Source organism: Hemicordylus capensis, chromosome 4 (assembly GCF_027244095.1).
Source record: "Hemicordylus capensis ecotype Gifberg chromosome 4, rHemCap1.1.pri, whole genome shotgun sequence".
Taxonomy (NCBI): domain Eukaryota; kingdom Metazoa; phylum Chordata; class Lepidosauria; order Squamata; family Cordylidae; genus Hemicordylus; species Hemicordylus capensis.
In genome coordinates this window covers 93,627,226-93,640,762 of record NC_069660.1, presented here as the reverse complement: position 1 = coordinate 93,640,762, position 13,537 = coordinate 93,627,226, and the positions used below count along the sequence as shown (strand labels likewise).

At 45.0% G+C, this 13,537-nt stretch overlaps 1 protein-coding gene across 5 annotated transcripts in view; it reads right to left on the bottom strand.

Annotated features, from left to right (window-relative positions):
- OSBPL9 (oxysterol binding protein like 9) overlaps positions 1–13,537 on the bottom strand; it is a 139,559-nt gene that overhangs the window by 2,070 nt on the left and 123,952 nt on the right. For all 5 annotated transcript variants that reach the window (XM_053249963.1, XM_053249965.1, XM_053249964.1 and 2 more), the window contains 7 exons: positions 12,853–12,938; positions 11,890–12,064; positions 2,711–2,795; positions 2,488–2,598; positions 1,515–1,578; positions 1,284–1,424; positions 148–226 (listed from right to left, as the gene is read on the bottom strand). In XM_053249963.1, coding sequence (XP_053105938.1) covers positions 148–226; positions 1,284–1,424; positions 1,515–1,578; positions 2,488–2,598; positions 2,711–2,795; positions 11,890–12,064; positions 12,853–12,938 — 741 coding nt within the window. The remainder of the gene's footprint in view (positions 1–147; positions 227–1,283; positions 1,425–1,514; positions 1,579–2,487; positions 2,599–2,710; positions 2,796–11,889; positions 12,065–12,852; positions 12,939–13,537) is intronic.

The window sequence follows — 13,537 nt, the reverse complement described above, 5'->3', positions numbered from 1 at the left end:
AGACTTAATTTAGTGGTAGTAGGAAAAGCAGCTTTCAAATGACATTTCGGACAATCTATACCATCTTTTATGGGGGGGGGGATGAGTACTGCGAACGTTATAGCTGCTGTTTGCACAAAGCTAAAATAATTAAATAAGGTGCTTTACCCCTGTTGCATGTTTTGAATACATGACACCATTCCATTCTCCTTCAATTGAGTAAAAGGATTTCTTCTCATTAGGAGAACTAAATAAAAGGAAAGATTAAAAACCAGGAGTGAATAATCTTCTGATGCTTGCGAATTCCCTCAGAACACATCAGTCCTAAGTGTGGCTTCCTAACTTTACAGGGCCTATGTGAAGCTTTGGCCAAAGGTGAATACTCTGTACAGCCCCCGGCACAAGGAGGTGACCATTCCCACTGTGCAATGCTGTGTCCATTGATGATAGGGCTCCTTTAAGGAAAATGGAGCCCTCTTGTGCAGTGTTCCTTCTAAATTGTATAACGAGAGAGAGGAAAGAGTTTTGTTCTGGGTAGCACTATCAAGGCAACGTGCACACATATCTCTCTCCTACACACACAAACACATGAAAAAAGTAATGTGCCGCGCTTTGCGCAGCATGCAATTTTTGTTAATCTCCCCCTGCCCCCACCTCTTTTCTTCTGCATTTCTATCTGGCTTTCCCTCTGATGCCCCCCACCTTCCTCTGTCATCTGAAACTCCTGTTTGTTTGTTTGTTCCTTTGGCTGCTGCTCCCCTGTAGCCTTTCCTCGTTGCCTGTCAGACTCCAGTGTCCAGTGGTATTGGCTGGCTCACAGTTGCTTCCCTTCCTTCCCACCCACCCTCTCTACTTCTACCCGCCCCTTGAGCTCTTGTGCAGGGAATCAGCTCCATCTGAGTCCCATTTGCTGCTGCTAAACTTGGATGGAGCACCATCTTGCAATGTGTACATGGAGTGCTGGAAAGTGTAACCCCTTCCCAGTGCCTTCCCACAAGAGCTCTTAAGAGTGTTCTCTCTTTCTTACAGGGCCCTCCCAGCACTGAGTGCTGTGCAGAGGTCAGTACAACAGGAAATGGCTCTCATATTGAAAGGTTTTCTTTTGGGTTGTTTTTCCCAAAGTGGCCCCCACTTAAAATGATAGTGAAGCCTCAGAGTATCTGGCCAATGATGTTAACCCCAAGGCGTTCTATGCCACCTCCTGATCTAAATTTTACACTTTAGATCGTATTTTACTCCACTAAGGTTTTCTTATATACAATAACTTGAGATGACTGATTCTTAACGCCCCTGAACATACTTACAAGATTTCTGCTGTAACTCTGTGCTTTTTCCCCCCATAGAAAGGCTTTGTGTGGAAAATTATGCTAGCATTATAGCCTGTCTTGGAGCAACTAATGCTGCATTCTCCTCCCAGCTCTATCCACGGAACAGTGAGAATAGATCTGTGGAAGTAGGAGATATTTCAAAAGGTTAGGAAAAGAATAATTTACCACCATTTAACATGTTACTGAAAAATATAAAGTGTCACTTGCCTCCCATAACCATTGGGGAAGGTCAGAATATAGTGTTCATCATAATCTAGGCATGACACACACCCTAGAAAGGAGAATAAGACATAAGAATCAGACATACAATCCTTTTCATACATAAAGAGATGACAGGGGCCACAAACAATAGATGGCTAAAGTGACAATGGAGCAACAGCAACCTTTAAACTCCAAGCTTCAAGTGATTTTCTATTGAGAAAGTGGAAAACTGGCCAATAGAAGCAGAGAAATAAAGCCCACAAATCTTGCCACTTTATCCAAGAGTTTCAGACAAGACTGCAAAACTCGAGTAAAATGCAGTCTGAAACATTCTGTGAAATAAGTTGTGCATATTTTGATTATTTCACTTTGGCAGAAGCTTCTCTAGTGGAGTACCTGAGATTTTCAATTTTAAAAGGCATGCATGCGCACACGCAAACACCAATTGGTGCCTTTTGGACTCAAACCAAAAAAAGGCAAGGAAAGAGCCAGGACAAATGGAATAGTCCTGCCTCAGATATCCTGCTTCCCCCATCCTCACTTTAGTGGGGGGCAGGGGCAGCAGTTGGGAGGGAGGCAGGAAGCCATAGAATACTACTGCATTGACTCTCTAGGGAAACAACCAGACACTGATTGCCTCTAATCAGGGGAGGGAAAGAAAAAACTGAGAGATTTTAAGTAAAAGAAACAAAGGCCATGGAGGCCGTACAGAAGCTTCATCCCCAAGTACTGGAGTTTTCGACAAAATGTCTACATTTGTTCAATATGTCATTCCAATCATGAAGGCTAGAATATGTTTAAATGAAAGCCAAGATGCCCCAGAATTCTACACTAGTTTGTGGAAACAACCAAACAACTTACAAGGATTACCACCAGCCATCCAAAGAATTTTATTAATCAAGAAACAATGCAGCAAACACTTTGCATTTATGGCTGTGGAATAAAGGAGTCAAATTACAAATCTCTTTGACAGACATACCTTGGCCTATGTTATGAACACCAATAGACATCCCCAGGAACTTTGACTTGGTCCAGATGTGGGCATTGAATTGTATTTTCTTGCTACAGCATTCTGCATAAAATGCTGAAACTTAAGAAAAAGAAATAAATTATAAAGTAAATTCAGCATATCGCATCCAGGGTATACATATGGTTTGAACAATGAATTTTGTCATCTGCAATAGGAACATGTTATAACTTACTTGGAGGATGGTGAGAAACTTGTTCCGCTACAAAAGTTACACTGTTTTGGGTAACCCATGGAATTGGTCCATCTGCTACTGTCTCCTGCAAAAGAGATGCCTATTTAAACTATTTTAATGTGTAACTTCTGGTGTTTAAATATGTTGTCCACATTAACCACTGAGGACAGAACAGGACAATTTTGACAGGGCATGACATCTCAGGAGCTTTTAATAGGATCTGTTTCTTAACACACTTATTCACATCATGTTAAAACAATACCTGCCACCAGAGTCAAGAGTTTAGGGGGAGGGTGGTTTGAGTAGGAACAGATTCCAGCTTTTATCACTAGAGAATGTTACACAAGTGTTGTTTTTATGAGGAAACAATACAGCTGAAGACTTCCTGCTCAACTATCCTGTCAATGTGAATACATGTGTTTGTAACACACTGTGAAGGTAGAAGTTATTTCAGGCACAGTATGGCTTCCTGAACATCAATGGTTTTAGGACTACAAAGGTTTAAAGTACTGAGGTAATGTCTGCTGAAGACTCCAGAAAACAAAAGATGAATTAAGATTTGTTGAAAAGCAGTATATAAATATTCACATATTAAAAGATGGTTGTGCTCTCTCTCCCTGGGCATAAAGAGAGAATATTCATCCTTTATTTATCCTGACTGCAAAATTCCAAGGAAGTATAGACTTGTTTCTTTTCCCCATTCAAGTAATTTCCATTCTGTGCACCCTTTCCTTTGCAGCAGAAGAAATACAAGATGAAGAGGCATATCTATTTACACACAAGTATTGTTAACAATAACTACTGGCACAGCCTTCATTTAAGAGGTGTGAGTACACTGAAAAGTTACAACTGTCACATGGTATCTAGTAACATACTTCATTTACATCACTCACCATCACACTACCTTGCTAGGCTAACAGGTCATAGTCAGTTTCTTTATTAAAAGCTTGATCTCATATTTGCTAAAACATTAATTTTACAACAAATCTAAAGCTAGAACAAGTCTGTGCTCTTTTGCACAAAATATTCTGATCACAAAGTCTGGATTTAGTAGGCATCTCTTGATGGCAAGAATTTGATAAGCCCTGTGTACAATATTTCAAGAATCTTCCCAGGTGACTGAGAATTCCATTCCCACCCACAGCTTAATCATACGAACATAAGAAAAGTCTTGCTGGATTAGGCCTGAGGCTTATCTTGTCCAGAATCCTGTATCACACAGTGGCCCAACAGATGCCTCTGAGAAGCCCACAGGCAAGAGGTGAGGGCATGCCCCCTCTCCTACTGTTACTCCCCTGCAACTGGTATTTAGAGGCAACTTGCCTGAGGCTGGATAGCCCTCAGACTAGTAGCCATTGATAGACCTGTGCTCCATGAATTTATCTAAACCCCTCAATCAACTAGCTGAAGTAACAAAAACACATTTACATTTTAAAAAAACCCACCCAAAATGTGAATGCACATGGTCTCCTACAATACTGGAGAAAGCATTCTAAAAAGATTAGAAGAGCAGCAGTCACAACACACATCTGTGGTATAGGCACTGCTACATGTTGAAGAAAAATCATATTTAGCACTTGCATAACACTTTCAAATGTTCAAAGTGCTTCACATACATCATCTTGTATTAATCCTTACAACAAGCCTGAAATGTGAGTCTAATTACTGCCGAATTGCAGATGGGGGAGGTCAAAAGAGAGCAGGTTGCCTAAGGCCACCTTATGAGTTCATGGCAGAGCTAAGATTTGAAAAACAGGTTGCTCACCTGTAACTGATGATCCGGTAGAGATCCGTCAACATCCACAAGAATGGGCTCTGCGCCCGCGCAGGAGACCACGCGGTAGCCATGCCACAGCTTGTCGAGGCGTCCAAGCCACGTCCCCATGTGTGCAGCGTGCTATGCTATTTAAGGGGCGGCTGGGTGTCTTGTTCCTCAGTTCTTGGACAACTGCCAAGGAGGACGACCATCCAGTCAAATAGGTGAGTTCGTAAATTGACACAGTGAACCATGAGCAACAGCGAGCACACACGTATGCACATAGCAGAGCACTACTGCAGAGGAGTGGATTGGGAGGGTCCTATGGATGTTGACAGATCTCTACCAGATCATCAGTTACAGGTGAGCAACCCGTTTATCTAGATCAAGATCTGTCGAGATCCACAAGAATGGGCGATTAGCAAGCTCCCTAAGGAGGAGGGTGCAGAAGTGCTATTGCAAAACCCTTTTAAGTACACCTCCCAAAGCTTGCCTCTGCAGCAGAGCGAACATCTATGGCATAGTCCTTAATTAAAGGCATATCCGAGGACCATGTCGCTGCTTTACAAATGTCCAGGAAGATGATCTCCGAGAGTTGGCCCAAGGAAGCGTAGGCCCAAGTGGAGTGGGCCTTGATGGCTTCTGGTATAGATTTGTTCTGCAGCTGGTACGTAAGTATGATTAGCTCAACTAGCCACCTTGACAGATGCTGTCTGGAAATACAGGAGCCCTTGTAGGCCACAAAGAGACGTGGCACGTTCCAAACTTGTTGATGGCGCTCTGAAGAAGGTTGGGAGGACAATGTCCTGGTTCAGGTGGAAGTCAGAGACAACCTTCAGAAGAAAGGATGGGTCCAAACGCATGAGGACCTTATCCACATAGAACCTTATGTATGGTAAGTCTATTCTTAAGAGCCGTCAGCTCGCTCACCTGCCGTGCCATGGTGATCACCACGAGGAAAGCTGTCTTTAGGGAGACTAGATGCAAGGATGATGCAGTCATTGGCTCAGAAGGAGCTTGTGTCAATGATGATAGTACCAAAGGACAGGCTGAAGGGTTCTACCGGAGCCTTGATTGGCAGGAAGACGTTAGTAAGGCCCTTCATAAAAGCCTTGCATTGCAGGTGTGAGAACAAAAACCTGCCCTCGCAACCAACGTGCTTCAAGGAGAGAGTGGCTAAGTGGACTTTCAAGGAAACATTAGCCAAGCCTTGAAATTTCAGCTTGGACAAATACAGGAGTATGTTTTGGACAGAAGCATGTCTAGGCAAAAAACCTTGGGTCTTGGTATACATCTTAAACCAGAGCCACTTTCCCAGGTAGTTCCATCTGGTAGAGGGTTTTCGTTGGTTTAGTAGAATCTTATCTAGAAGCTTATTTGCCAGGCAGTCAGACGAAGGGTGTTGATGTCTGGGTGTAAGATGAGTCCGTTGTCCTGGGAGAGGAGATCTGGCACCTGTGGCAGATGGTGGTATCGATTCTCCGACAGTCTGTGTACCTGTGGAAACCAAAGTTGCCTTGGCCACCACAACATCACAAGGATGCAGGAAGTTGGTTCGGACAGGAGACCAGCCACCACCCTGGCAATCAGTGGTTGTGGTGGAAACATGTATGGCATTTTCCTCGACTAGTCTAGTTGGAAGGCATCCCCCAATGACGGGGTTGTGTCCCGCTCTGGAGCAGAAGCGGTCGCATTTTGCATTTCTGGAGATCATGAATATGTCTATCGTTGGCTGCATCCAATGATGGAACAGGGGTATTATGTATCACGAGTCGAGCTCCCACTCGTAGTGTTGGTCCTGGAGGAACACACGGCTCAGTTCGTCCACCAAGACATTCTCTAGGCCCCTGATGTGAACCGCCACTGGTGAAACATGGTGTCTGATGCACCAGTGCCACAGCTAAACACTGAGAGCACATAATTTTGGAGACACAGTTCTGCCTTGGCGGTTGATATAGGCCTGGGCTGTCGTATTGTTGAGGTGTATCTGCACAACCTTGCCCTGTATGAGCGGCAGAAACGCTCGAAGTGCTTGGAAAACTGCAAGGAGTTCTAGGAAGTTGATATGCAGACAACTTTGCTGTGCTGTCCACCGTTTCTAAATTTGGCGACCTTCACAGTGAGCCCCCCAGCCCTGCAGGGAGGCATCTGTTGTGACCCAGACAGATGGTAATAGTGTTTGGAAGGGTACACCCTCCAGTAGGTTCCTGCGGTCTGACCACCATGACAGTGGTTCAGAATCTGCGGTGGAAGAAGTAGGCATCTCCGTTGGCTGTCCAGAGTTGGGTGGAATATTGATAGAAAACACAGCTGGAGCTTTCGCATCTTCAGCCGAACAAAGCGCATTACTGCATTGCAAGACACCATCAGGCCTAGAAGTCATTGGACAGACTCTGGCGGTTGCAATGGGTGACCTTGAAAGTGTGTTACTAGACTCCAAATACAGAGGTAGCGTTCCTCTGGTAAGAATGCCCTTTGGTTTGTAGTGTCCAACACAGCCCCTATGTAGGTGGTCACTGGGACCAGTTCCAGTTGTGTCTTCTTCCAGTTGACCTGGATGCCGAGGTCTTGGAGAAGGGTCAACACATACTGGATCTGCAAAACTAACTCGCCTTTGTGCTGGGGTGTCAGGAGCCAGTCGTCTAAATAGGAGTAAATGGAGACCCCGTGCGTGTGCAAGCGGGCGACAACCACTGCCATGCATTTGGTGAAAACCCTCGGGGCAGTGGACAGACTGGACGGCAATACATTGTATTGGTACACTTGGTTGCCTACGGTAAACAGTAGGTACTTTCTGTGATCTGGCCTGATGCTGACATGGAAATAGGCATCTTTTAGATCCAGCGTCGCAAATCACTTCTCCCCCTGGAGGAGTGGCAGTATTTCATGCAACGCCATCATTCGAAATTTCCTGGTCCATAATGGGGCATATTCCACCATCCCGCTTTGGAATTTGAAAGTAGCGGGAGTAGAACCCCTCCCGCCTGGCCATCCATGGCACTGGAGTAATTGCTTTCTTCTCCAGCAGTTCCTTTACTTTCTCCTATAAGGTGACAGACAGAGGAGTGAATCTCATTCCCGTGAACCACAGCGGCTTCTTGAATTCTGTGGCACAGCCGAAAGATATTATTTTCAGAACCCAGCGGTCTGATGTTATGTGGTGCCCTGCGGGGGCATGGCTTGCCAATCTGATGGATGGAGATTGCATTACTGGATCGATGGTGTACTCCATTGTTTGAGATGCTGGGGCCCCCGCAGGCGGGAATGGGGAAGAGTGGTGCCAGTGGACTGACTTGTCTCTCAAAGACGCTTCTGGGCATCTGATGTCTTGGTCACGCGGGATTGCGTCTGCTTCCCTTTGTTTGGGAAATTCCGTTTGTGGTATGGGTTGTATTGCCATTTATAGTCACAGCGATCTTGCTGGCGGTAGGACGGCCGCTGTTTAGAATACAGAGTGTGGTATCTTGGCATATAAGATGATGTTAGTTGCGCCGTGAAAGTCTTTGCCGTAAATTCTGATTTTTTCATTTGCTCCATGGTACTGACAGTTGCATCACTGAAGAGACCAAAGCCATCAAACAGAAGTCCTTCAATATTGTCTTTCATGCCTGATTGGAGGCTAGTTGAACGCAGCCACGCATGTCTGCGCAGGGTTACGGTCGCAGTCAGATGTTTGGCTATGCTCAGCTGCTGTCTGGTCAGTTCCGCTGAGTGCTCAAGTGTTTGCTGGAACTTGTGTTTGAAGTCCTCAGGGGTAACTGAGTCCAAGTCAGACTGCAGAGTCTCCTAGCTACTATGTACATATTTGGCTGTACATGCAGCATAATTTGCCACCTTGATGGACAAACAGGAGGTAGAGTAGACTTTGCGACCCAACAGATCCAACTTCCTGCCTTCCCTCTCTGGTGGAACTACATGTTGTTTTCCTGCTTTGGACGCAGTTACACAATCGATTACCATGGAATTGGGTGCTGGGTGCTTTAAAAGATAAGTATTGTCTTTGTCTTGTATTTTAAACCAACTCTCAAAGCGCTTTGAAGTGGGGGTCGAGGTGTGAAGAACCTCCCATGCGTATTTCGCTGCCTTAGTAATTACAGGGAGCATGGGTAGGGCCACCAGAGCTGTGCTTTGTGTTATAAGCATGAAATTGTAGACCGGGTCGTCTATTGTCTGCAATTCAGACCTCATGTCAATGGTATGTTTTCATTTCTTCGTTAGGTGAGACATAGGTTGACGGGGCCACATCAGTAGGGGGCTCCACTAAAGTATCTTCCCCCTCTGGGTCGGATTCAAAATCCGAGGAGCCATAGTGTTCTGAAGCTGAACCACTGGGAGATGATGGAGCGGCTGTTTGAGTATGCGCAGTAGACAACCCCACTGTGGACAGCGGTGTTGTTTGAGTGGCAACGGTGCACATAGACGGGCCTGTAGTTTGAACTGCCCTCTGTGCTGTAAGCAAAAGACTTGTCGGGGACACTGTGGTAGACAATGGCCTCGAAGAAGTGACTGTCACAACTATGGAGGACGGGATATACGGCTTCTATGGTTGCTGGTAAGGCACACCTGGAGAACAGACCCCTAGGTTGGGGGCTGAGTCTTCAGCTGTTGCCGACAGTACATGTGCATAACCACAAGTGTGCCATGGAAGGGGGTTACGCAGGTGTTCGGCCGTAAGTGATGTGGGTTGCGTACTCACGGTGGCAGGAGCCCCTTCTTCTTGGGTAAGAACCCCTTGAAGGTGGCTGTTGATGGGGTACTTTGAAGAGGAGTCTAAAATGGACAAAATTGTGTGCATCGTAGCAGGATCAAGCCTGGCTTTGACATCAGTAGGCAAATCATCATCATCATCGGCCTCGAAAACCGGTAAAGAGGAAGGCATGGAGTCACCTGCTTCGACATCGACACTACTGATGTGTGGAGAGTCGATGTCGGTGGTATCTGACACCGGGCTGCCGGCATCGAAGGTGCAGATGAAAATATCGGAGTCGATGCCGGTGAAAGAGATATTGCCCTCGACAACCCCAATGTTGGAGGCGGGTCCTGTCGTCATCGAGGGGATGCCGATGCCAGGCAGAGGGCTGTCGGTTCCGACGTCGACTGTAGACTTGAAGACGTCAGTGGTTCCTGTAGACCAGTAGCAGACTATGTGTGGTCTCCCATCAAGTCAATCAGACGTTGATGCTTCCCAGACGGTGTCGATGGGTCACTGACGCCGTGGTGTTTCGACAGTCTGGAATCACTCGACAAGGCACCAGAGCTACAATCGCGGTGGCCATTGGAGTGGCTTCTGCATCAATCATCGGTTCACATCGATGGCTTCGACACCGAGGATTTGTGACAGGTGGCAGACGTTGACTTCCATGTTGATGGCTTCAAATGACCCAATGTCGACAGTAACAGCTTCTCCGACGCTGATGCAGCCCCCTGGGTCGACGATGTGGAGCATGAACCTTTTGATGTCGAGCTGGAGCCCTTCGATGTTGGTTTTGTCGATGTCAATGCACTTGGCATCGATGGCGACACTGAGGCAGATTTTGTTGGCGTTTTCCATGGCATCCCTGGCGTGGAGGGACTCAGCACGTCGTAAATCGCTGCTCGCAAGCACAGGGCCCTGTTCTTGCAAGTTTGCTTAGAAAATGAGAGGCATATTTTGCATGCCGATACGTTATGTTCCTCTCCTAAGCAGATAAGGCACAGATTGAGCAAATCATTCGAGGGGAGTTTTGCCTTGCAGACCTCACACCTCTTGAAGGTCTTCTTTTCCTCAGACATGTTATGAATAGGTCAGCCAAGTCCATTCTGAAGTTGAAACGCCAAACCTTTCCCTCAGCCAGTCCAATGGTCAAACACAAACAAGTTCCGTCAGCCAATCCAGGTCATACAAAATTCAAAAGTCGTCAGCCAGAAGATAAAGGTCATACATGAAAATCCAAAGAGAGAAAGTTTTTTTTTTTTTTTTTAGAGATCGAACTCACGAGGAACTTTCCGATGAAGGAGCGGCAGACTGAGGTCCAAATGCTAAGGCGGTTGGAAAAACCCTATTTAAGGGGACCACGCCCCTTAAATAGCACACACACGTGGGGGCATGGCTTGGACGCCTCAACAAGCTGCGGCATGGCTACCGCGTGGTCTCCTGTGCAGGCACAGAGCCCATTCCTGTGGATCTCAATGGATCTCAATCCAGATCTGGGAACTTTCCAATTTGCAGCTCAGTTGGTTCACTTTTTCTTGTCTACAGGATTATATGAGCACTACCACACGACTGGTAGTGATGGAGTTTTTTGCATAAGGTAAAGTGCAATCTGTACATCACAAATCAAAAATACAGAACATGTGGACAGGGCCTAGACAAATGTCAAGTTGAGATGAATGTCTGATGGAGAGCAGGGTAGGTCTATACAATCCCAAATAATCCTTACACACAGTGAAAAAAATGGCTACAAGCAATGGGTTTCTGTGGCACAGAGCTACACTCATGTCATGAAATGGACATGCTAGCTAAGGAGATACAGAAGGATCTCACTGTTCAAGGGTCCTGCACTTGCAATTCTGCATATCCACAGTCGGGTAATTAGCACCCGACCTTGGTATAAACCAGCACATCTGCGGGTCGGGGTGGCTGGAAATGACCTCGGAGATCATTTCCGACCATCATTTTGACTGCGGGAAAGATTAGGAGCCATTCTATGGCTCAAAATGGAAGGCAAGCAACACAATTTTTGGCACCCTGAAGGGCTGTTTGGGGGGGCGATTGGGTGCAATGGGGGGACAAAACCTGCCATTTTCGGTCGATCTTCTGTGTCCGGAAACCTAGGGCCCGCCCCCCCCAATTCCCATTGCCCTAATGTCTAACCATGCCCTCCGCCCGTGGAACGGAACCCCCACGAATAACAGGGTTCTCCTGTAGTTGCATTTTCTTTTGCTGGAGGGCAAGGGGAGGGAGGAGTATGTTCTCATTCCAGTAAAGTTAACATGTATTTATTGAATGAGGAAAAGCTAGTCTAGAAAAACTCATTCTCCTACAATATTGTATGAGTTAGGCCATCAAACCAGATAACTGGGACTAGATGTGGGGGGCAGCTGGTTTGCCCCCCCCCAAAAGGAAGCAAGCAGACAGTAAGGGTAAGTCACAACACTGACCACCAAAGCTTCGAGGCAACTGATGCTCTCACAAAAAATCGTGACCCACTAATCAGAAAATAGACAACACAACACAAGACAGAATCAGAGGAAAATGCTGGAACAAGTAAAACACATTTCACAGTTTTCAACTAGTTTAAGGATCTTAATGTTATTAATCCATCACCAAAAATATAATGGGAATTAGAGGGGAGGGGGGGAATGTATATGGTTAGGAAAAACTGTAATTACTAAGTAAACTTGTTTATAAGATACAAATTCAAATTCATGAACTTTTACTAACTGTATTATCTTCTTGTTCAGCATTTGACAGTACCCAATGACACCGGAAGATCTCTCCCAAGATGGGATTGTAAGGCTTTTTAGCAACAGATCCTTTCCTTCCTGCATGGAAAGCTGAGAGGTACCACTTTACCACTTGAACCATTCGGTCCTTTGGATCTTTTTGGTCACTAATACTAGAGAAAACATAGAAATGAGTAAATAACATTATTTGAAACCAAATATATAGCCAGGCTTTTAGTTAAAAATACAGAGGAAGAACTCTAAAACATACAACTCAAAGTATAAACTGTTTTAATTATTGTGTTTTTAGATTGTGAACTACCCAGGGACTTGCTTATGGGGCAGTGTAAGAATGTGTTAAAAAATTAAACACATTACTCTAAATGTTTAGAGCCAGGCTGATTTAGTTACACTCAAACAATCCATTCCTACCTGAAATACAGGCTGCTATATAAGTAGTAGCCACCTAATGGCAGGGGAAGCAACCAGCCTAGAAAGCAGGAGGCTGTTGGTTTGAATCCCCACTGATGTGTTTCTAAGAATATGAGAAACTCCTATATCGGACAGCAGTGATATAGGAAGGTGCTAAAAGGCATCATCTCATACTGTATGGGAGAAGGAAATGGTAAACCACTACTGTATTCTTCCAAGAAAACCACATGGCTCTGTGGTCACCAGGAGTCTCAACACCAACTCGATGGCACAGCCTTTATATATATAAGTAGTAGGGAATCGATTCATTGACAGTTGTCTAGTGAGTGCCAAACCAGTTGGATCCCACAAGCAGGCAGGCAAAAGGGATTGCACATCTTTGGGCACACAAATCATGATGCTTAAGAAAAATGTATCCTAAGTGGAAACTAGGCAGACATGTCCAAGTTCCGATCCAGTGCAAGTGAATTATCAATCTTGCACAATGGAGACTCAGACGAATCCCATATATAATAAAAAACATGAATACCTCACAAATAAGTCAGGATGTGCAAAGAAGTCAGCATACATTTCTAAGAGTGATCTTCTTTCCAAGATAAAAGTTGGAAGCACCACCTGAAGGAAGGCACATTCAAGACTCTTGTTTATTACAGATGCTGGAATAATTTAGTCTTGGTTAATCTTGACAATTTCTCATATATTTTTAGGAATATAGACTTAATATTTTATCTTTGTGGCATAACAAATGTCCACTCCCACAGAGACAGTGAATCTGCCAATCTGTAATGTCTTGGATTTATCTCAGTTTACATTGTAACTGGATAATTTGCCAAATTTATCAGTTAGTGGCAGAGTGATCTCTGGATATGGATAGGAACAGGAGTGCATCATTTGCATAGAATAAAGCTTTATTTATTATGTATTTTATCTATCTATCATATTTATATACCATCTGATCTTCTGTCCCTCTAGGTGAATACCTCTTTAATATTCTCTTTTCCAATACAAATGCTTTTTAGGGCTGAACTGTCGAAGAGCACAAGCAAGAGGCACAAGCGGCAGATTCAACAAAAGTAGAGAAAGAGGACACCCCTGATGAGCACCACATTCAAGCTAGAATATCCATGACACTATGCCATTCCTTGATGATCCGAGCCTACCTCTGAGACTGGGGCTTTAGTTTGTATAGAATATGGATTCAGTGGATAAATTCT